The 21,378-nt window shown below is 54.9% G+C and overlaps 1 protein-coding gene across 2 annotated transcripts in view; it reads right to left on the bottom strand.

Annotated features, from left to right (window-relative positions):
* The window catches only part of pdcd4a (programmed cell death 4a), a 73,008-nt gene that overhangs the window by 50,689 nt on the left and 941 nt on the right, over nucleotides 1-21,378 (bottom strand). For both annotated transcript variants that reach the window (XM_072497799.1, XM_072497801.1), the window contains exons 2-4: nucleotides 9,073-9,324; nucleotides 3,945-4,042; nucleotides 3,485-3,598 (exon numbers count right to left, since the gene is read on the bottom strand). In XM_072497799.1, the coding sequence (XP_072353900.1) occupies nucleotides 3,485-3,598; nucleotides 3,945-4,042; nucleotides 9,073-9,324 (464 nt within the window). The remainder of the gene's footprint in view (nucleotides 1-3,484; nucleotides 3,599-3,944; nucleotides 4,043-9,072; nucleotides 9,325-21,378) is intronic.

Here is a 21,378-nt window from a genome sequence, read left to right as displayed (position 1 = left end):
CCCCAGCTCTAGGTCTACCCAATGCGGGGCGTGATCCGAAATGGCCATCGCCGAGTACTCGGTGTCCTCTACTCTCGCTATCAGCGCCCTACTCATAATAGAAAAGTCGATCCGGGAATAAGCCTTATGAACATGCGAGAAGAATGAAAATTCCCTAGCCCCGGCCTTGCAAATCTCCAAGGGTCCACCCCTCCCATCTGGTCCATAAACCCCCTCAGCACTTTAGCCGCCGCCGGCTTCCTACCCATCCTAGACCTGGAGCGATCCAGTGCCGGATCCAACACCGTGTTAAAGCCCCCCCTCCCCACCATTATCAGGCCCCCCACTTCCAAGTCCGGGATCCGACCCAACATGCGCCGCATAAAACCCGCATCGTCCTAGTTCGGGGCATACACGTTGACCAGCACCACACTCTCCCCTTGCAGCTTACCACTCACCATTATGTTTCTGCCACCATTGTCTGTCACAATGCTCAACGTCTCGAACGGCATCCTCTTTCCCACCAAGCTCGCCACCCCCCGATTTTTGGCATCCAGCCCTGAATGAAACACCTGACCTACCCACCCCTTCCTCAATCTTACCTGGTCTGCCACCTTCAGGTGTGTCTCCTGGAGCATAACCACATCCGCCTTCAGCCCCTTCAGGTGCGCGAACACGCGGGCCCGCTTGACCGGCCCGTTCAGTCCCCTTACATTCCAGGTTATCAGCCGGATCAGGGGGCTACCCGCCCCCCCCTCCCCGTCGACTCGCCATAACCCCTCCTCTGCAAGCCACGCGCCCGCACCCCACGCCCGACCCGTTCCCCACGGCGGCAGACTCCTGTCCCAACCCCCTCTACGCTCCAGCTCCCCCTTGACCATACCAGCAGCAACCCCCCCCACAGCTAGGACCCCTCCTAGCTGCTTTGCTCCCCCCATTGCACTCCCGCAAGTCAGCTGACTCCTGCTGGCCCCGGCCACTCCTGCCTCTCCTTCGACTCCTCCCATTGTGGGACATACCCTCCTCCTCCATGACCCATCCACAGGCTCTCCGCCTCCCCCTTTCATCCCAAGCGTGGGAAACAACCCTCGCTTCCCCGCCCCCTCCAGCCTTCAGCGCAGGAAAAAGCCCGCGCTTTCCACCTGCCCAGCCCCGCCACCTCTGACACAGCTCCTCTTACAGGCCCAGTCCCCTCACCCCCGACTTGGGCCTCACCCTCCCCGCGGGGCCCCATCCCCCCTACCGGCCATCCACCCCTACTCCATTTACTTACCCCCCTCGAAGAGCCCACCCGACAGACCCAACCAAAACAGTGCCCAACCCACCCTAACCACCCACACCAAACCAAAAAAAAACAAGAGCAAAGAACCCCCCCTCAAAATGTAACACACCAACAGCAATCCCCGACCACCCATCCCGACCCTCAGTTTGTGTCCAGCTTCTCGGCCTGAACAAAGGCCCACGCCTCCTCCGGGGACTCAGAATAATGGTGCCGGTCCTTGTAGGCGACCCACAGTCGCGCCAGCTCCAGCATGCCAAACTTCACCCACTTCCTGTTCAGCACCGCCTTCGCCCAGTTGCACCCGGCCCTCTTCTTCGCCACCTCCGCGCTCCAGTCCTGATTTACTCGAACCTCCGCGTTCTCCCACCTGCTGCTCCTCTCTTTCTTGGCCCACCTGAGCACGCACTCCCAATCAGCGATCCGATGAAACCGCACCTGCGGCTCATTAGCCTTGGGCCTCCTCGCCAGCACTCTATGGGCCCCTTCCAGCTCCAGGGGCCCCTGGAAGGACCACGCTTCCATCAGCGAGTTTAACGTGGTGACCACATATGCCCCGACCCCTCCGGGAGGCCCAGAATCCGCAAATTCTTCCACCTCGACCGATTCTCCATCTCCTCGAACCGTTCCTGCCATTTCTTGTGGAGCGCCTCGTGCGCCTCCACCTTTACCGCAAGGCCTAAGATCCCGTCCTCGTTGTCGGAGATCTTTTGTCGGACCTCGCGGATCGCCACCCCCTGGGCCGTCTGGGTCTCCAGCAGCTTGTCGATAGAAGCCTTCATCGGCTCCAGCAGGTCCGCTTTGATCTCCCTGAAGCAGCGCTGGATAGCCTCCTGCTGCTCCTGCGCCCACTGAATCCACGCTGCCTGGTCCCCGCCCGCCGCCATCTTGCTCTTCTTCCCTCGCACTTTCTTTGGGTTCACCACCACTTTTTTAGTCGTCCCGCTCCTGGTCCAAACTGTCGGGGGAATGTTGCAGTCTTCTTCGCACACCGGGAAATGTCGAAAAATGCCGTTGGGGGCCCTGAAAAGCGCCCAAAAGTCCGTTCCAAGCGGGAGCTGCCGAACGTGCGACTTAGCTCCGCATAGCCGCAACCGGAAGTCCTTCTGGACCAATATCTTGAGAAATCAACTTGAGAACAGGCCATCCTAGACTGGGTATTGTGTAATGAGAACGGAATAGCTCCTATAGATTGGAGGGTAGCTAATGGAACGCCACTATTTAAAAAGGGAGGTTGAGAGAAAACAGGGAATTATAGACCAGTCAGCCTAATGTCAGTCGTGGGAAAATTTCTAGAATCCATTATCATAGATTTCATTGCAGAGTATTTCGAAAACAGTGGCCAAATCGGACAGAGTCTGCATGAATTTATGAAGGGGAAATCATGCTTAACAAATCTACTGGAATTCTTCCATGATGTAACTAGTAGAGTTGATAAGGGGGAACCAATGGATGTGGTATAGTTGACTTTCAGAAGGCTTTCGACAAAGTCCCATGTAAGAGGTTAGCATGTAAAATCAAAGCGCATGGAATTGGGGGGCAGTGTCTTGAGATGAATAGAAAGCTGGTTGGCGGACAGGAAGCAAAGTAGGAATTAAAGGGTCTTTTTCCAATTGGCAGGCAGTGACTAGTGGGGTAACACAGGGTTCGGCGCTGGGACCTCAGCTATTCACAATATATATTAATGATGTAGGTGAGGGAACAAAATGTAATAAATCCAAATTTGCAGATGACACCAAGTTGTGTGAGAGGGTGAGCTGTGAGGAGGATGCGGAGATCCTTCAGTGTGATTTAGACACGTTGAGTGAGTGGCAGTTGCAGTACAATTTGGAGAAATGCGAGGAACCCGGAGGAAACTCACGCAGACAAAGGGAGAAAGTGCAAACTCCACACAGACAGTCACCCATGGCCGGAATCGAAACCAGATCCTTGGCGCTGTGGGGTAGCAGTGAAACCCATTGAATGGGAGTGGGGGGGGGGACACATATCTCCCAGAAACCTATAAAATTCTAACAGGACTAGACAGGGTAGATGCAATAAGGATGTTCTTGATAGTGGGTGTGTCTAGAAATAGGGATCACAGTCAGAGGAAACGGGAGAGCGGGGGAGAGAGAGAGAGAGAGAGAGAGCGAGAATGGCGAATGAATGAAAGGTGGAGAGAGAAGCACGGTCAAAGGTGAGAGGCGGAGGGCTGGGTGAGGAGTGTGGAGACCTCCCGTCACTTACTGCCACTTCATGTCCATCTCCATGTTCGAAGTACTCCTTCACAATTGGGGTCACGGTCTTTTGCAGTGCATTTTCATCCAATTCCGGAACCATCTTCCCATACACTGTGTCCCCCTAACAGGAAAACAGACACACACACTCATTGCCATATTATAGATACTGCCTTGATTGTCCTCCAGTGATTATCTACGGTGATTGAGCAGGGAAAGAGATTATTCCCCATCGTCACTCCCCAATATGTCAGCGAAGGCAGATTACTTGTACAAATTCTGTGGTGATTAAAGTCCTCTCTCTGAAGATCAATGCCAGAGCAGCATTCTAGCAGAAAGCAGAGACGAGTAAAATGAGAAGTCTCTGAACATCTCCAATCATAGGCCCTGAATACCAATTCATTGCTAAAGCCTGCTGACCAATGTCCGCCGCGTACTCTGTTGTGTTATGGATGCCAGAACATACCCACCTGGACATCATCATCATAGTTTGGATCGCGAGCATCCGGCTCCTCATAGTCATAAATAACTCCAGCTGCGCCCCAAACACCCTTCCCGCCAGCTCCACCTGGAATGAACACAGTGGTTATAGTGGCACCGTTTATTCAGCAATACAAAATTCTGGGTAGACAATTGTGAGCTTAAGACACATCAATTTCTATTGAGGGAAAAAAGCATCAAGGAAAATAGGGCCAAGGCAGGGAAGTGGAGGTGTGATATCAATCAGCCATCATCTTATTGTTAGATACAGTGGGTTCAAAGGGCTGAATGGCTTCCTCGTTTGCCCACCTCATGTAATCAGAAATCCCATCACACAACGAGTAATTAAACCACAGCAAGAGCAAGTCACTAAGTTGCAGTTTGAAGTATTCTTTCCCTTTACTGTGACAATTTGTGGCTTTTACAACTTTGCTTCTTTGAGAGTATAAATTTAGGATTTATACAAGGGGGATTGTGTACAACTGGACATGCCATCGGTGAGTGTACAATCCCTGGAAAAAGTGCAAATTTACTAGGAAGTTACCAGAGATAAACCTTCCCTCCTTCTGAACCTGTGTGCACCCATTGACAGGGTTGGCCACACCCTCCTCCAACACCACACCCACTGTCGTCCAGCTGGGTGGGGCTGCTCTCACCGTCTGCCGTTCTCATCTGTCTAATCACAGCCATTTGCAATGGTCCCTCTTCCTGCTCCCGCACCGTTACCTCTGGTATCCCACAAGGATCTATCCTGGGTCCCCTCCTCGTTCTCATCTACAAGCTGCCCCTCAGTGACATCACCCAGAACCATGGTCAGTTTTCACATCTACACTGACGACACCCAGCTCGAACTCACCACCGCCTCTCGCGACTCCTCCGCTTGTTCAATTATCAGACAGCTTATCTGAGATCCAGAAATTTCCTCCAAATAAATATTGGGAAGGCTGAAGCCATGACAAACTCTGTTCCCTAGCTATCAGCTCCATCCTTCTTACTGCCGGCAGTCTGAAGCTGAACCAGACTGTTTGTAGTGTCACATTTAATCCCTGGCTGTGTTTCAGTCCTCAAATTCGTGCCATTACTTGTTTTTTTAATTCGTTCACGGGATGTGGGCGTTGCTGGCTGGACCAGTATTTATTGCCCATCCCCGAGGGCGTTTAAGAGTCAGCCACTGTACACACCCTAGTCACCATCAATGGGGCCGAGGTGGAGGTGGTTAGCAGTTTCAAATTCCTAGGGGTGCACATCTCCAAAAATCTGTCCTGGTCCACCCACGTCGACACTACGACCAAGAAAGCACAACAGCGCCTATACTTCCTCAGGAAACTAAGGAAATTCGGCATGTCCACATTAACCCTTACCAACTAATCTAGAACAAAAGTTCGGCACAACATCGTGGGCCGAAGGGCCTGTTCTGTGCTGTATTTTTCTATGTAACTTTTACAGATGCACCATAGAAAGCATCCTATCTGGCTGCATCACAGCCTGGTATGGCAACTGCTCGGCCCAGGACCGCAAGAAACTTCAGAGAGTCGTGAACACCGCCCTGTCCATCACACGAACCTGCCTCCCATCCATTGACTCCATCTACACCTCCCGCTGCCTGGGGAAAGCGGGCAGCATAATCAAAGATCCCCCCCCACCTGGCTTACTCACTCTTCCAACTTCTTCCATCGGGCAGGAGATACAGAAGACTGAGAACACGCACGAACAGACTCAAAAACAGCTTCTTCCCCACTGTCACCAGACTCCGAAATGACCCTCTTATGGACTGACCTCATTAACACTACACCCTGTATGCTTCATCCGATGCCGGCGCTTATGTAGTTACATTGTATACCTCGTGTTGCCCTATTATGTATTTTCTTTTCTTCCCTTTTCTTCCCATGTACTTAATGATCTGTTGAGCTGCTCGCAGAAAAATACTTTTAACTGTACCTCGGTACACGTGACAATAAACAAACCCAATCCAATCCATTGCTGTGTCTCTGGAGTCACATCACCTCAATCCAGCAAATTATAGGCCAGTGAGCCTGCCTGACATTAGTGGTGGGGAAGCTTTTGAAAAGATACCGAAGGACAGGATGGATGCACTGTTGGAGGAAAATGGACTAGTTAGTGACAGGCAGATTGGTTTTGTATGGGGAAGGTCATGTCTCACCAACTTTAGAGTTTTTTGAAGAGGTCACAAAAAAACGATGAGGGCAGGGCTGTGGATGCAGTATATATGGACTATGGTAAGGCATTTAACAAGGTCCCACATGGCAGACTGATACAAAAACTAAAATCACATGGGATTCAGGGTGGGCTGGCTAGATGGATGCAGAACTGGCTTGGCTATAGAAGACAGAGAGTAGCGGTGGAAGGGTGTTTTTCAGAATGGAGATCTGTAGCTAGTGGTGTTCCGCAGGGATCAGTGCTGAGACCTCTATTGTTTGTAGTATATGAAATGAAAATCGCTAATTGTCACAAGTAGGCTTCAAATGAAGTTACTGTGAAAAGCCCCTAGTCGCCACATTCCGGTGCCTGTTCGGGGAGGCTGGTACGGGAATTGAACCGTGCTGCTGGCCTGCCTTGGTCTGCTTTCAAAGCCAATAATTTAGCCCTGTGCTAAACCAGCCCCTATTAGGTTGAGGGAGCGAGGGCTTTTATCACTGGAGTAAAGAAGAAAAGGAGGTTACTTGGTAGAGGTCTACAAGGTGATGAGAGGCATGGATAGAGTGGATCGACAGAGACTTTTCCCCAGCGCGGAGATGGCTGTTACGAGGGGACATAATATTAAGGTGATTGGAGGAAGGTTTTGGGGAGATGTCAGAGTCGATTCTTTACACAGAGTGGTGGGTGTGGAATGCACTGCCAGCAGAGGTGGTGGAGTCAGAGTCATTCGGGACATTTAAGCGACTCTTGGGCAGGCACATGGACAGCAGTAAATTGAAGGGGTGTAGGTTAGGTTGATCTTAGATTAGGATAAATGGTCAGCACATCAGCGTGGGCCAAAGGGCCTATACTGAGCCTATGTCTCACCACTTTTTCCTCAATGATAGATTCAAGCATTTTCCCCATTACAGAAGTTAAGCTAACTGGCCTATAATTACCCGCCTTTTGTCTGCCTCCTTTTTTAAAACACCAGGTTAAAGTCCAACAGGTTTGTTTCAAATCACTAGCTTTCGGAGCACAGCTTCACCCATTCACCTGAGAAAGGAGCAGTGCTCCGAAAGCTAGTGATTTGAAACAAACCTGTTGGACTTTAACCTGGTGTTTTAAAAAAGGAGGTAGACAAAAGGCGGGTAATTATAGGCCAGTTAGCTTAACTTCTGTAATGGGGAAAATGCTTGAATATATCACTGAGGAAAAGGTGGTGGGACATAGGCTCAGTACAGGCCCTTTGGCCCACGCTGATGTGCTGACCATTTATCCTAATCTAAGATCAACCTAACCTACACCTGTTGGACTTTAACCTGGTGTTGTAAGATTTCTTACTCTGCTCACCGCAGTCCAACGCCATCATCTCCCCATCCTTTTTAAACAGTGATGTCACATTTGCTGTTTTCCAATCTGCCGGAACTGCTCCAGAGTCCAGCGAATTTTGGTAAATTACCACAAGCGCATTTGGTATTTCCCCCCACTCTTTTAATACCCTGGGATGCATTCCATCAGGGCCAGGAGACTTGTCTACCTTTAGCTCCATTAGCTTGCCCAACACTACCTCCTTAGTAATAATGATTGTTTCTAGGTCCTCACCTGCCATAGCCTCCTTGCCAACAATTATTGGCATGTTATTTGTGTCTTCCACTGTGGAGACTGACACAAAATATTTGTTCAATGCGGGTGGTCTGATTAGTAAGCTTACGGCTGACACAAAGATTGGCGGAGTTGCTGATAGTGCCGAGGATTGTCAGAGGACACAACAGGATATAGATAGATTGGAGATCTAGGCACAGAAATGGCAGATGGAGTTTAATCCGGACAAATTAGAGGTGATGCATTTTTGAGGATCAAATCTAGATATGAATTATACTGTGAATGGCAGAACCCTTCGGAACATTAACATAGAGGGATCTGGGCGTGCAGGTCCACAGTTCCCTAAAAGTGGCAACACAGGTGGCCAAGGTGATTAAGAAGACATATGGCATTCTTGCCTTCATCAGCCGGGGCACTGAGTACAGGCGTTGGGAGATCATGTTGCAGCTGTATAAATTGAAGTATTACGTGCAGTTCTGGCCACCACATCATCAGAAGGACGTGGAGAGATTGCAAAGAAGGTTCACCAGGATGTTGCCTGGTCTTGAGGGTGTTGGCTATGAGGAGAGATTGAATAAACTAAGATTATTTTCACTGGAAAGACGGAGGCTGAGGGGAGATCTGATAGAGGTCTACAAAATTATGAGGCATAGACAGGGTGGATAGTCAGAGGCTTTTTCCCAGGGTGCAAGTGTCAATTACAAGGGGGCACAGGTTCAAAGTGCGAGGGGGAAAGTTTAAGAGAGATGTGCAGGGTAGGTTTTTCATGCAGAGAGTGGTGGGTGCCTGGAACGTGCTGCCAGAGGATGTGGTGGAAGCAGCACATTAGCAACATTTAAGAGGCATCTGGATGGGAACACGAATAGGGAGGAAATAGTGCGATATGGACCGAGGCAGAAGTTTCTTTTTTAAGTTCGGGCATCATGGTCAGCACAGGCTTGGAGGGTCGAAGGGCCTGTTCCTATGCTGTACTTTTCTTTGTTATATACAGGTGCAAGGTTTATTGAGGGATTCTAAATTGCAGAGCTTAGCACCTACAAAAAAAATCCCAGCCACCAATGAATGATGAGTAATCAAAATTTAGGATTCACACAAGGTCAGAATTAGAAAAATGCAGATATGGCACAGAGGGTATTACAGAGCTAGGACAGGGGTGAGACCACAGAGGGATTGGATAGGATATTTTAAAATCAGAGTTGTTGCTGGACATCGGGTAATGGGGGAAACAGGACTTTACAATAGATGGAAGATGGGAGGCCAGGCAGGAGAGAATTGGAATAAACACATTCGAACAATTCAAGTCACATTTCGCTCTGCTTTTCTGGGAAGGTTTTTGCCACTGACTGAGACCTGACAGGACAATCCGACACAGCTTACCTTTCTTCGGAAGACCTCGTCCTTTTCCACATCGCGATTTCCGGTCATTCAGCTTTCCTTTGGAAGTGTTTGGATCTGTAGCCGCTTCGCTGCTCTCTGACACCGACTCCCGCGCAGAGTCTCGAGAAGAATTGCGTCTCAGCCGCCGTTTAGCTTTTGCCTTGATGCGAGCTTCGTGGAGCACCTTTTCCTGAGGAGTCCCGTTCCCATTCACTTCACCGGCATTCAAATCCTCATCATCCTCATCGAGGTCTTTAGGATTCGCCAAATATAAACCGAGGTGAAGAAGAGATTTAAAGTGAAATGATCACAGAAGAACATTTTTTCTGTATTTTGTTTTGGGAATATGTGGTTCCCTTCACAACCGGGATGGGCGAGTGCGCGGTTTGACTGGGCCCACTGCTCCACCGGCCGCACCATTGTTTTAAACGTTTGATTCACTCACCAAAATGGACAATTGTTTACCTTTACTTCGGTTATCCAGAATAAAAGATATTTAACCAGGCTCTTTTCGATAAAAAAAATGATTTATTATGCAGCCAATTCTTGTCAAATAAAAAGGAAAAGCTTTTTCACAAGTATGAAATGTGAAAATATTTCATTAATCTTTCGAGATATTCCAAGTCTCTCTCACACACACACACCAAAAAATAAATAAAGAGCGAGGCACTCTGCCAAATGGAAAGTCAAAGCTTCAAGGGAAAAGGAGAGATGACGGACTCCTCAAAATAGCCGCTGGGTCCCAGGGTTATTCTCTCAGCGCTGATTTGGTCGAGCACTGCTTTTCAGGCAGCTCGAGGAACATTTACAGGTACTCATTGCAGCAGGTAGAACAACTAGGGAACAGCTTCCATTCACCTCTGACTGTGGACTGGCTCTGGGCTTCAAAAAGGCTGCTATCGTCTCCTCTTCCTCCTTCTCAAAGAAAAACCTTTATGAAGTTTTCCAGGCGTGGGTTTCTTTCCATATGAAGTACCATATGACCCATTTTAAACACAGTCCACCAGGGTCAAGAGATTTCCAGCTTCTTTAAAACTGCTTAATTACCTTTTCTTTAAATGGATGTCTCTTCTAAGTAAAGCAATCAGAGTTCTTGCACTAACCCTTTAACTAATAGGGTATTTTAAGGTTTAAAATTTTTTATTTATTTTTTTTAAAAGAGTATCCAATTATTTTTTTCTCCAATTAAGGGCCAATTTAACATGGCCAATCCACCTACTCTGCACTCTTGAGTTGTGGGGGTGAGACCCATGCAGACACGAGGAGAATGTGCAATCTCCACACGGACAGTGACCCAGGGCCGGGATCGAACCTGGGACCTCGGTGCCGTGAGGCGGTAGTGCTAACCACTGCGCCACCGTACCGCCCGTGAATAGAGTCTTTTACAACACAATTCTTTCCAGAATGTTCTTAGTCCTTGAAGATGAACTATTTTCTGTGATTAAAGTGTTTGTGATACACCTGGAGATCGAGATTATATAATGTTGGGCTTCCTCGCCTAACCATTCCTCCCTAATTGGCCTCCATTTTGTTGTTAATTTAGGGCAGTTTTTTTTCATACTGTTGTATTACAGCAGTTTAGATCTTATTGAAGATTTAGGTGACACAAAGGTTCTTAAGTGTTGATGAGGCCATAGTCAGCAGATAATAACTCTCAATTAACATGCAGAAACCCTTGTACACACTAAGAAGGCAGCATTCACACAAAAGATAAAGCGTAATCTTTCACCGCTATCAAATCTGACGGTTACTCAACAGAAGCAAAAAGCTTTTTAAAATAAAACTAGAACTGGAAAGCATTTAAAAACTGTTCGCTAGCAGCAAAGAACAAACAACAATACAGCACAAGAACAGGCGCTTCAGGTCTGTACCGGTCATGATACCACCCTTGGCCAAAACCCTCAGCACTTTCTAGTACTGTATCCCTCTAAACCCATCCATGTATTTGTCAAGATGCCCTTCGAACACCGTTAATGTATCTGCTTCCACAACCTCCCCTGGCAACGCGTTCCAGGCACTCACCACCCTCTGTGTAAAAAGAAACATGCCTTGCTCATTTCCGCTAAACTTTGCCCCACGGACCTTAAACCTATGCCACCCTGGGAAAGAGTGCCTGCCCATCCACTCTATCCATGCCCCTCAATCTTGTAGACCTCTATCAGGTCACCTCTCAGCCTCCGTCGTTCTCATGAAAACAGTCCGAGTGTATTCAGTCCCTCCACATAGCTCACACCCTCCAGACCAGGCAACATCCTGGTAAACCTCCTCTGCACCCTCTCCAAAGCCTCCACATCCTTCTGGTAGTGTGGCGACCAGAATTGTGCGCAATATTCCAAGTGCGGCCTTACCAAGGTTCTATACAACTGCAGCATGACTTGCCAGTTTTTATACTCGATACCCCGTCCAATGAAGACAAGCATTCTGTATGCTTTCTTGACTACCTTGTCCACTTGTGTTGCCACATTCAAAGATCTGTGGACCTGCACACCCAGATCGCTCTGACTTTCTATATTCTTAAGAGTATTGCCATTTACGTTATATTTCCCCTCTATGTTAGAACTCCCAAAATGTATTACCTCACATTTGTCTGGATTAACCTCCATTTGCCATTTCTCTACCCAAGTCTCCAACCTGTCTATGTCCTGTTGTATCCTCTGACAATCCTCAACACTATCTGCCACTCCTCCAACCTTGGTGTTATCCTTGAACTTACTAATCAGACCGGCTACATTTTCCTCCAAATCGTTTATGTACACAACAAACAACAGAGGCCCAAGCAAGAAAGAACAAAGAAAGTTACAGCATAGGAACAGGCCCTGCGGCCCTCCAAGCCTGCACCGATCATGCTGCCCGTCTGAACTAAAACGCCCTACCCTTCCGAGGACCATATCCCTCTAGTCTCATCCTATTCACGTATTTGTCAAGACGCCCCTTAACTGTCACTATCGTCTGTGCTTCCACCACCTCCTCCGGCAGCGAATTCCAGGCACCCTCCACTCTGTGTAAAAATACTTCCCTCGTACATCTTCTCTAAACTTTGTCCCTCGCACCGTAAACCTATGTCCCCGAGTAATTGACCCTTCCACCCTGGGAAAGAGCTTCTGACTATCCACTCTGTCTATGCACCTCATAATTTTGTATACCTCTATCTGGTCTCCCCCTCAACCTCCGTCGTTCCAGTGAGGACAAACCAAGTTTATCTAACCTCTCCTCATAGCTAATGCCCTCCATACCAGGCAACATCCTGGTAAACCTCTTCTGTACCCTGTTCAAAGCCTCCACATCCTTCTGGTAGTGTGGCGACCAGAATTGATCACGATACTCCAAGTGTGGCCGAACTAAGGTTCTATACAGCTGCAGCAGGGCTTGCAAATTTTTGCCAATGCTGCTGTCACAGGTCCAGGCCTATCATTGAGTCCGTACAGTGCAGAAGGCCATTTGGCCCATCGTGTCTGCACTGGCCCTGTGAAAGAGCACCCTACTTAGGTACACTCCACTGCTCCATCCACGCAACCCCATAATCACACCTAACCTGCACACATTTGGGCACTAGGGGGCAATTTATCATGGCCAATCCACCGAACCTACACATCTTTCGACTGTGGGAGGAAACCGAAGTCCCGGAGGAAACCCACGTAGACAGGGGAGAAAGTGTAGACTCCATACAGGCAGTCCACCCGAGGCCGGAATTGAACCCGGGTCCCTGGTACTGTGAGGCAGCAGTGCTAACCACTATGCCACCGCGCTCTGGGGACATGGGTTCAAATGCCACCATGGCAGCTGGCGGAGCTTAAATTCAGTTCACCGATCGAGAATTGAATGATAGTTTCATAGGCACCATCACGGAGACTATCGCCGATTGTTGTAAAAACCCATCTGGTTCACTAAGGTCCTTTCGGGGAAGAAATCTGCCATCCTTACCTGGTCTGGCCTACATGTGACTCCAGACCCACATCAATGTGGTTGACTCTTAACTACTCTCTGAAATAGCCGAGTGAAGCACTTAGTTCCAGGGCAATTATGGATGGGCAGAAAATGCTGCCCCGGCCAGCGACTCCCACATCTCAAGAAACAATATTTTAAAAACTGCATTCAATCCTACTAGCCTCTCCTACGACTAGTGTTGTTGTTACTAGGCCCCCCTACTTGGCCAGGTTTACAATTTTTGTAACATCGACAGTCCGCAAATAAAAAAAGGAATTGATATCCTCAATGTGTCGACAGCTTATAAAATCCCTGTACAATTCTCTCTTGTGTGTGTGTGACAGCTGGGTTTTAAGCAGGGTAGGGGCAGGAATCGGCCAAACATATAGGGGCTGGTTTAGTACAGGGCTAAAGAGCTGGCTTTTAAAGCAGACCAAGGCAGGCCAGCAGTCCGGTTCAATTCCCTCCCCGAACAGGCGCCAGAATGTGGCGACTAGGGGCCGTTCACAGTAACTTCATTTGAAGCCTACTTGTGACAATAAGCGATTTTCATTCATTTCATTTCATTTTCATTCAACATCTCCTGCAGCCTGCTTCGCCATTTAATAAGAACACGATCAAACGGTGACATCAGCTCCACTTTCCAATCCCCGTGCCCCTTGATTCTCCGGGTATCCCAAACTATTGATCTCAGCCTAGAACATGCTCATTGAGGATCCACAACTCCCAAATATTCCCAATACCTTGACTGAAGGAATCTCTCATCCCATTCCTAAATGACCGACGATTCATCCTGAAACCTTGCCCCTGGCTCTCGACTTTCCAGCGGAGGGGAGAACAGCCTCTCAGCATCTACCCTATCAAGCCCCTTCAGAATCTTGCTTGTTTCAATGAGATCTCCTCTCTTTCAAAATTCCAGAGAATATAGACCCATTCCACTCAATCTCTCCTCAGAGATCATCAACTCTCTCATTCTAGGAATCAATCCAGTGAACTTTCATTTTGCCCCCTTGAAAGCAAGTATTCTCCTGAGGTAATGAGGAAAATGGTACACAATCCGCCCTTGTGATCTTACCAAAGCTCAGTGCAATTACAGAAAGGCGTCAAATCTCTTGCAATAGACGCTAATATATAATTTGCCTTCCACTCGGTTCCTGTTAACTTAATTCGAAGGGGGCACTCTGGCCGAAGAAGAAACCGATTAATCACTGCTCCTTCCTATCTACAACCCGTGAGAATGTGTGTTTCGGAGTAGTCAGGATTCATCGTCCACATCCCTCCATCAATGAACAATCAGGATACACAATCATCAGGCAGGCTGTCGGCCAAAGAGGTTAATCCTGAAGGGGCGGATCGTGCCACAGTGCCGCACCTCGAACTTCTGACTTTACTTCCAATCGCAGCAGAACTTGCCGCCTGACCTATTGTGCATCTCCCCCCAATACCTGCAGGAAAGGTAAAGGTCGAGAGCAGGAAGACGGTGCCAAACAGATTGGGGGCGAGGACATGGCGCTGCTTTACTCCATTCTTCAGTCAAATCTGTCAGATGTGGAGCCAAGCTGAACAGTGCAGTCCATGTTGTCATGGAAGGAGGCACATTAGACTGGAGAGCTATGGTGGACAACCAAGTGTTGCCAACATCTTGTAGGGTCCTACTCTGCTGACTGCGTCAAAAACATGTGTCTTCATAGATCTCACTGAGCCAAACAGGTATACCCTGCTTCCTATCCTTCAGATCAATAATAATAATCTTTAGTGTCACAAGTAGGCTTACATTGACACTACAATGAAGTTACTGTCAAATGCCCCTAGTCGCCACATTCCGGCGCCTGTTCGGGTACACAGAGGGAGAATTCAGAATGTCCAAATTACTTAACGGCGCATCTTCCGGGATTTGTGGGAGGAAACCGGAGCACCCGGAGGAAACCCACGCAGACACGGGGAGAACGTGCAGACTCCGCACAGACAGTGACCCAGCCGGGAATCGAACCCGGGACCCTGGAGCTGTGAAGCCACATTGCTAACCACTGTGCTACATGCTGCCCCATTAGTTAGAATGATGAAAGAGTTTGCATCACGATACAGGAATCTTCATGGCTGGTGATCAGAATAAGGTAAACAAGTGAGCAGGCAGACAAACAAAACACTTCAATTTCAGGAACTGATGGGTTAAGTTACCATTCCTGCTGCTGCCTCAGATCAAACAGGACAGTGGGAGGAGTTACTGGAGCAAAAACAACACCAGACCAAAGTGGGGGGGGGAGGAAGAAAGTACAAAAGCTTCCGCAGGCCTCTGAAGGGTGTGGAATAACATTTCTTTCCAATACGGGCTGTGAGGCAGGGGGGTGGAGGCCTGTGGTTGTTTCTGGTGGTGTAAAGCCTGCAGCACTTACACTGAGAAAGGACAAACATCGGAGGGAAGTCAACACTTTAAAATAGATACACAGAAATAAACCCAGTAGCTGAAGCCAGGGAAGTCCAGCCAATGGGCGAGCAGCGCCCCCCCCCCCCCTCCCCCCTGGGGGAAGTGCCCAATGATGTGCAGGTTAGGTGGCTTGGCCATGCAAAGCTGCACCTCAGGGTCCAGGACAGGTGGGTTATTGGATTACGGGAAGTGGCCCCAGGTTGGGTGCTCCTTCAGAGGGTCAGCGTGTGGACCAAATGGCCTCCTCCACACTGCAGGAATTTTTTGGATGTGCCTCCTCAGCTGGGGGGGGGGTGCTGCTGACTGGGGTGGGGAGGGGTGCTGTCCAGTGGCAGTGGGTTACTGTCTGGGAGGAGAGGGAGGGGGGGGGAAGGGTGCTGTCCAGTGGGAGGGGGGAGGGTGGTGGGTGCAATCCAGTGGGGGGGGGGGTGCTGTCCAGTGGGGGGGCGGGGGGCGCTGTCCAGTGGGGGGGCGCTGTCCAGTGGGAGCGGGCTGCTGCCCAGTGAGGGGGGGTGCTGTCCAGTGGGAGCGGGGTGTTGTCCAGTGGGAGCGGGGTGCTGTCCAGTGGGAGCGGGGTGCTGTCCAGTGAGAGGGGTGGGTGCTGTCCAGTGGGGGGGGGGCTTTCCAGTGGGAGCGGGGTGCTGTCCAGTGGGAGCGGGGTGCTTTCCAGTGGGAGCGGGGTGCTGTCCAGTGGGAACGGGGTGCTGTCCAGTGGGAACGGGGTGCTGTCCAGTGGGAACGGGGTGCTGTCCAGTGGGAGCGGGGTGCTGTCCAGTGGGAACGGGGTGCTGTCCAGTGGGAACGGGGTGCTGTCCAGTGGGAACGGGGTGCTGTCCAGTGGGAACGGGGTGCTGTCCAGTGGGAGCGGGGTGCTGTCCAGTGGGAGCGGGGTGCTGTCCAGTGGGAGCGGGGTGCTGTCCAGTGGGAGCGGGGTGCTGTCCAGTGGGAGCGGGGCGCTGTCCAGTGGGGGGACGGGGGGCGCTGTCCAGTGGGAGCGGGCTGCTGCCCAGTGAGGGGGGGTGCTGTCCAGTGGGAGCGGGGTGTTGTCCAGTGGGAGCGGGGTGCTGTCCAGTGGGAGCGGGGTGCTGTCCAGTGGGAGCGGGGTGCTGTCCAGTGGGAGCGGGGTGCTGTCCAGTGGGAGCGGGGTGCTGTCCAGTGGGAGCGGGGTGCTGTCCAGTGGGAGCGGGGTGCTGTCCAGTGAGAGGGGTGGGTGCTGTCCAGTGGGGGGGGGGGGGCTTTCCAGTGGGAGCGGGGTGCTGTCCAGTGGGGGGGGGGGGCTTTCCAGTGGGAGCGGGGTGCTGTCCAGTGGGAACGGGGTGCTGTCCAGTGGGAGCGGGGTGCTGTCCAGTGGGAGCGGGGTGCTGTCCAGTGGGAGCGGGGTGCTGTCCAGTGGGAGCGGGGTGCTGTCCAGTGGGAGCGGGGTGCTGTCCAGTGGGAGCGGGGTGCTGTCCAGTGGGAGCGGGGTGCTGTCCAGTGGGAGCGGGGTGCTGTCCAGTGGGAGCGGGGTGCTGTCCAGTGGGAGCGGGGTGCTGTCCAGTGGGAGCGGGGTGCTGTCCAGTGGGAGCGGGGTGCTGTCCAGTGGGAGCGGGGTGCTGTCCAGTGGGAGCGGGGTGCTGTCCAGTGGGAGCGGGGTGCTGTCCAGTGGGAGCGGGGTGCTGTCCAGTGGGAGGGGAGGGTGCTGTCCAGTGGGAGGGGAGTGTGCTGTCCAGTGGGAGCGGGGTGCTGTCCAGGGGGAGGGGTGATGTCCAGTGGGAGGGGAGGGTGCTGTCCAGTGGGAGGGGAGGGTGCTGTCCAGTGGGAGGGGAGGGTGCTGTCCAGTGGGAGGGGAGGGTGCTGTCCAGTGGGAGGGGAGGGTGCTGTCCAGTGGGAGGGGAGGGTGCTGTCCAGTGGGAGGGGAGGGTGCTGTCCAGTGGGAGGGGAGGGTGCTGTCCAGTGGGAGGGGAGGGTGCTGTCCAGTGGGAGGGGAGGGTGCTGTGCAGTGGGAGGGGAGGGTGCTGTGCAGTGGGAGGGGAGGGTGCTGTGCAGTGGGAGGGGAGGGTGCTGTGCAGTGGGAGGGGAGGGTGCTGTGCAGTGGGAGGGGGGGGTGCTGTCCAACGGGAGGGGCGGCACTGTCCAGTGGGACAGGGGTTGCTATCCAGTGGGGGGGGAGGGGGTGTTGTCCAGTGGGAGGGGGGGGTGTTGTCCAGTGGGGGGGGGTGCAGTCCAGTGGGGGGGTGCAGTCCAGTGGTGGGGGTGCAGTCCAGTGGTGGGGGTGCTATCCAGTCGGGGGGGGGTGCTGTCCAGTGGGGGGGGGGGGGGGGTTGTCCAGTGGGGGGGGGGGGTTGTCCAGTGGGGGGGGGGGTGCTGTCCAGTGGTGGGGGTGCTATCCAGTTGGGGGGGGGGTGCTGTCCAGTGGGGGAAGGGGTGCTATCCAGTGGGGGGGGGTTGCTGTCCAGTGGGGGGGGGGGGGTGCTGTCCAGTAGGGGGGGGGCTATCCAGTGGGGAGGGGGGGTACTATCCAGTGGGGAGGGGGGTGCTATCCAGTGGGGAGGGGGGTGCTATCCAGTGGGGAGGGGGGTGCTATCCAGTGGGGGAGGGGGTGCTGTCGGTGGGATGCTGTCCGGTGGGGGGGGGTGCTGTCCAGTGGGGGGGGGGGGTGCTGTCCAGTGGGAGCGGGGTGCTGTCCAGGGGGAGGGGAGGGTGATGTCCAGTGGGAGCGGGGTGCTGTCCAGGGGGGAGGGGAGGGTGATGTCCAGTGGGAGGGGAGGGTGCTGTCCAACGGGAGGGGCGGCACTGTCCAGTGGGACAGGGGTTGCTATCCAGTGGGGGGGCGGGTGTTGTCCAGTGGGGGGGGGTGTTGTCCAGTGGGGGGGGGGGGGGTGCTGTCCAGTGGTGGGGGTGCTATCCAGTCCGGGGGGGGTGCTGTCCAGTGGTGGGGGTGCTATCCAGTCGGGGGGGGTGCTGTCCAGTGGGGGGAGGGGGTCATATCCAGTGGGGGGAGGGGTTGCTGTCCAGTGGGGGGAGGGGTTGCTGTACAATGGGGTGGGGTTCTATCCAGCGAGGTGGTGGGGGGGGTGCTGTCCAGTGGGGGGGGGGGGGGTGCTGTCCAGTGGGAGCAGGGTGCTGTCCAGTGGGAGCGGGGTGCTGTCCAGTGGGGTGGAGGGGTGCAGTCTAGTGGGCGGGGGGCGGGGGTGCTGTCCAGTGGGGGTGGGGTGGGGGTGGGGGGGGGGGAGTGCTGTCCAGTGGGGGGTGCTGTCCAGTCGGGGGGGGGGGGGGGAGGGTGCTGTCCAGTGGGGGGGGGGTGCTGTCTAGTGGGGGGGGGGGAGGAGGGTTGCTGTCCAGTGGGGGGGGTACTGTATGGTGGGGGGAGGGGTGCTGTCCAGTGGGGGGGGGGGGGAAGAGTGCTGTCCAGTGGGGGGGGGGGTGCTGTATGGTGGGGGGGGGGGTGCTGTCCTGTGGGGGCGGGGGGGGGGGGGGGAGGGTGCTGTCCTGTGGGGTTCGGGGTGCTGTCCAGTGGGGTGGGGGGAGATGCTGTCCAGTGGGGGGGGGGGGAGGTGCTGTCCAGTGGGGGAGGGGTGCTGTCCAGTGGCGGGGGGGGGGAGGGGTGCTGTATGGTGGGGTGGGAGGGGTTCTGTCCAGTGGTGGTGGGGGTGCTGTCCAGTGGGGGGGGGGTGCTGTCCAATGGGAGTGGGGTGCTGTGCAGTGGGAGCAGGGTGCTGTCCTGTGGGAGTGGGGTGCTGTCCAGTGGGAGGGGAGGGTGCAGTCCAGTGGTGGGGGGGGTGCTCTCCAGTGGGGGGGGGGTGCTGTCCAGTGGGAGGGGTGATGTCCAGTGGGGGGGGTGCTGTCCAGTGGGGGGGGTGGGAGGGTGCTGTCCAGTGGGGGGGGGTGCTGTCTTGTGGAGGGGGTGCTGTCCAGTGGGGGAGGGTGCTGTCCAGTGGGGGAGGGTGCTGTCCAGTGGGGGAGGGTGCTGTCCAGTGTGGGGGGGGGTTGCTGTCCGGTGGGGGTGGGGGTGCTGTCCAGTGGGGGGTGGGTGTGCAGTCCAGTGGGGGTGGTGGGGTGGGGGTGCTGTCCAGTGGGGGGTTGGGGGTGCTGTCCAGTGGGGTGGGGCATGCTGTCCAGTGGGGGTGGTGGGGTGGGGGTGCTGTCCAGTGGGGGGTGGGGGTGCTGTCCAGTGGGTGGGGGGGTGCTGTCCAGTGGGTGGGGGGGTGCTGTCCAGTGGGGTGTCGGGGTGCTGTCCAGTAGGTGAGGGGGGGTGGGGGCGCTGTCCAGTGGGTGGGGGGAGTGCTGCTGTCCAGTGGGGGGTCGGTGTGCTGTCCAGTGGGAGGGGGGAGGGGGGAGGTGCTGTCCTGTGGGGGGGAGGGTGCTGTCCAGTGGGAGGGGGGGTGCTGTCCAGTGGGAGGGGCGGGGGTGCTGTCCAGTGGGAGGGGCGGGGGTGCTGTCCAGTGGGAGGGGCGGGGGTGCTGTCCAGTGGGGTGTCGGGGTGCTGTCCAGTGGGAGGGGGGTGCTGTCCTGTGGGGGGTCGGGGTGCTGTCCAGTGGGAGGGGCGGTGCTGTCCAGTGGGGGGTGGGGATGCTGTCCAGTGGGTGGGGGAGTGCTGTCCAGTGGGGGGGGGTGCTGTCCAGTGGGGGGGTGCTGTCCAGTGGGGGGTCGGGGTGCTGTCCAGTGGGTGAGGTGGTGTGGGGGTGCTGTCCAGTGGGTGGGGGGGGGGGGTGCTGCTGTCCAGTGGGGGGGGGCCAGTGGGGGGTGGGGGTGCTGTTCAGTGGGTGGGGGGGGTGCTGCTGTCCAGTGGGGGGGGTCCAGTGGGGGGTTGGGGTGCTGTCCAGTGGGGGGGGTGGGGGTGCTGTCCAGTTGGTGATCGGGGTGCTGTCCAGTGGGGGGTGGGGGTGCTGTCCAGTGGGTGGGGGGGGTGCTGTCCAGTGGGGGGGGGGTGCTGTCCAGTGGGGGGTCGGGGTGCTGTCCAGTGGGTGAGGTGGGGTGGGGGTGCTGTCCAGTGGGTGGGGGGGGTGCTGCTGTCCAGTGGGGGGGGGGGTGTCCAGTGGGGGGTGGGGGTGCTGTCCAGTGGGTGGGGGGGGTGCTGCTGTCCAGTGGGGGGGGGGGTCCAGTGGGGGGTTGGGGTGCTGTCCAGTGGGGGGGGGTGGGTGTGCTGTCCAGTGGGAGGGGGGGAGGTGCTGTCCTGTGGGGGGGGCGGTGCTGTCCAGTGGGGGGGGGGGGTTGCTGTTCAGTGGGAGGGGGGGTGCTGTCCAGTGGGGGGGGGGGGTGCTGTCTAGTGGGAGGGGGGTGCTGTCCAGTGGGAGGGGGGGGGTGCTGTCCAGTGGGGGGGGGGGTGCTGTCCAGTGGGAGGGGGGAGGTGCTGTCCAGTGGGGGGGGGGGTGCTGTCCAGTGGGGGGTTGGGGTGCTGTCCAGTGGGAGGGGGGGTGCTGTCCAGTGGGAGGGGGGGGTGCTGTCCAGTGGGAGGGGGGGGGTGCTGCCCAGTGGGAGGGGGGGTGCTGTCCAGTGGGGGGGGGGTGTTGTCCAGTGGGGGGGGGGTGCTGTCCAGTGGGGGGGGGGTGCTATCCAGTGGGAGGGGGGGGTGCTGTCCAGTGGGGGGGGGTGCTGTCCAGTGGGGGGTTGGGGTGCTGTCCAGTGGGAGGGGGGGTGCTGTCCAGTGGGAGGGGGGGTGCTGTCCAGTGGGAGGGGGGGGTGCTGTCCAGTGGGAGGGGGGGTGTTGTCCAGTGGGAGGGGGGGGTGCTGTCCAGTGGGAGGGGGGGGGTGCTGTCCAGTGGGGGGGGGGTGCTGTCCAGTGGGAGGGGGGGGGTGCTGTCCAGTGGGAGGGGGGGGGGTGCTGTCCAGTGGGAGGGGGGGTGCTGTCCAGTGGGAGGGGGGGGGGTGCTGTCCAGTGGGAGGGGGGGGGGTGCTGTCCAGTGGGGGGGGGTGTTGTCCAGTGGGGGGGGGTGCTGACCAGTGGGAGGGGGGGGTGCTGTCCAGTGAGGAGGGGGGGG

This window comes from Scyliorhinus torazame, chromosome 3, assembly GCF_047496885.1.
Source record: "Scyliorhinus torazame isolate Kashiwa2021f chromosome 3, sScyTor2.1, whole genome shotgun sequence".
Lineage (NCBI taxonomy): Eukaryota > Metazoa > Chordata > Chondrichthyes > Carcharhiniformes > Scyliorhinidae > Scyliorhinus > Scyliorhinus torazame.
This window is presented reverse-complemented; position numbering and strand designations above follow the sequence as displayed.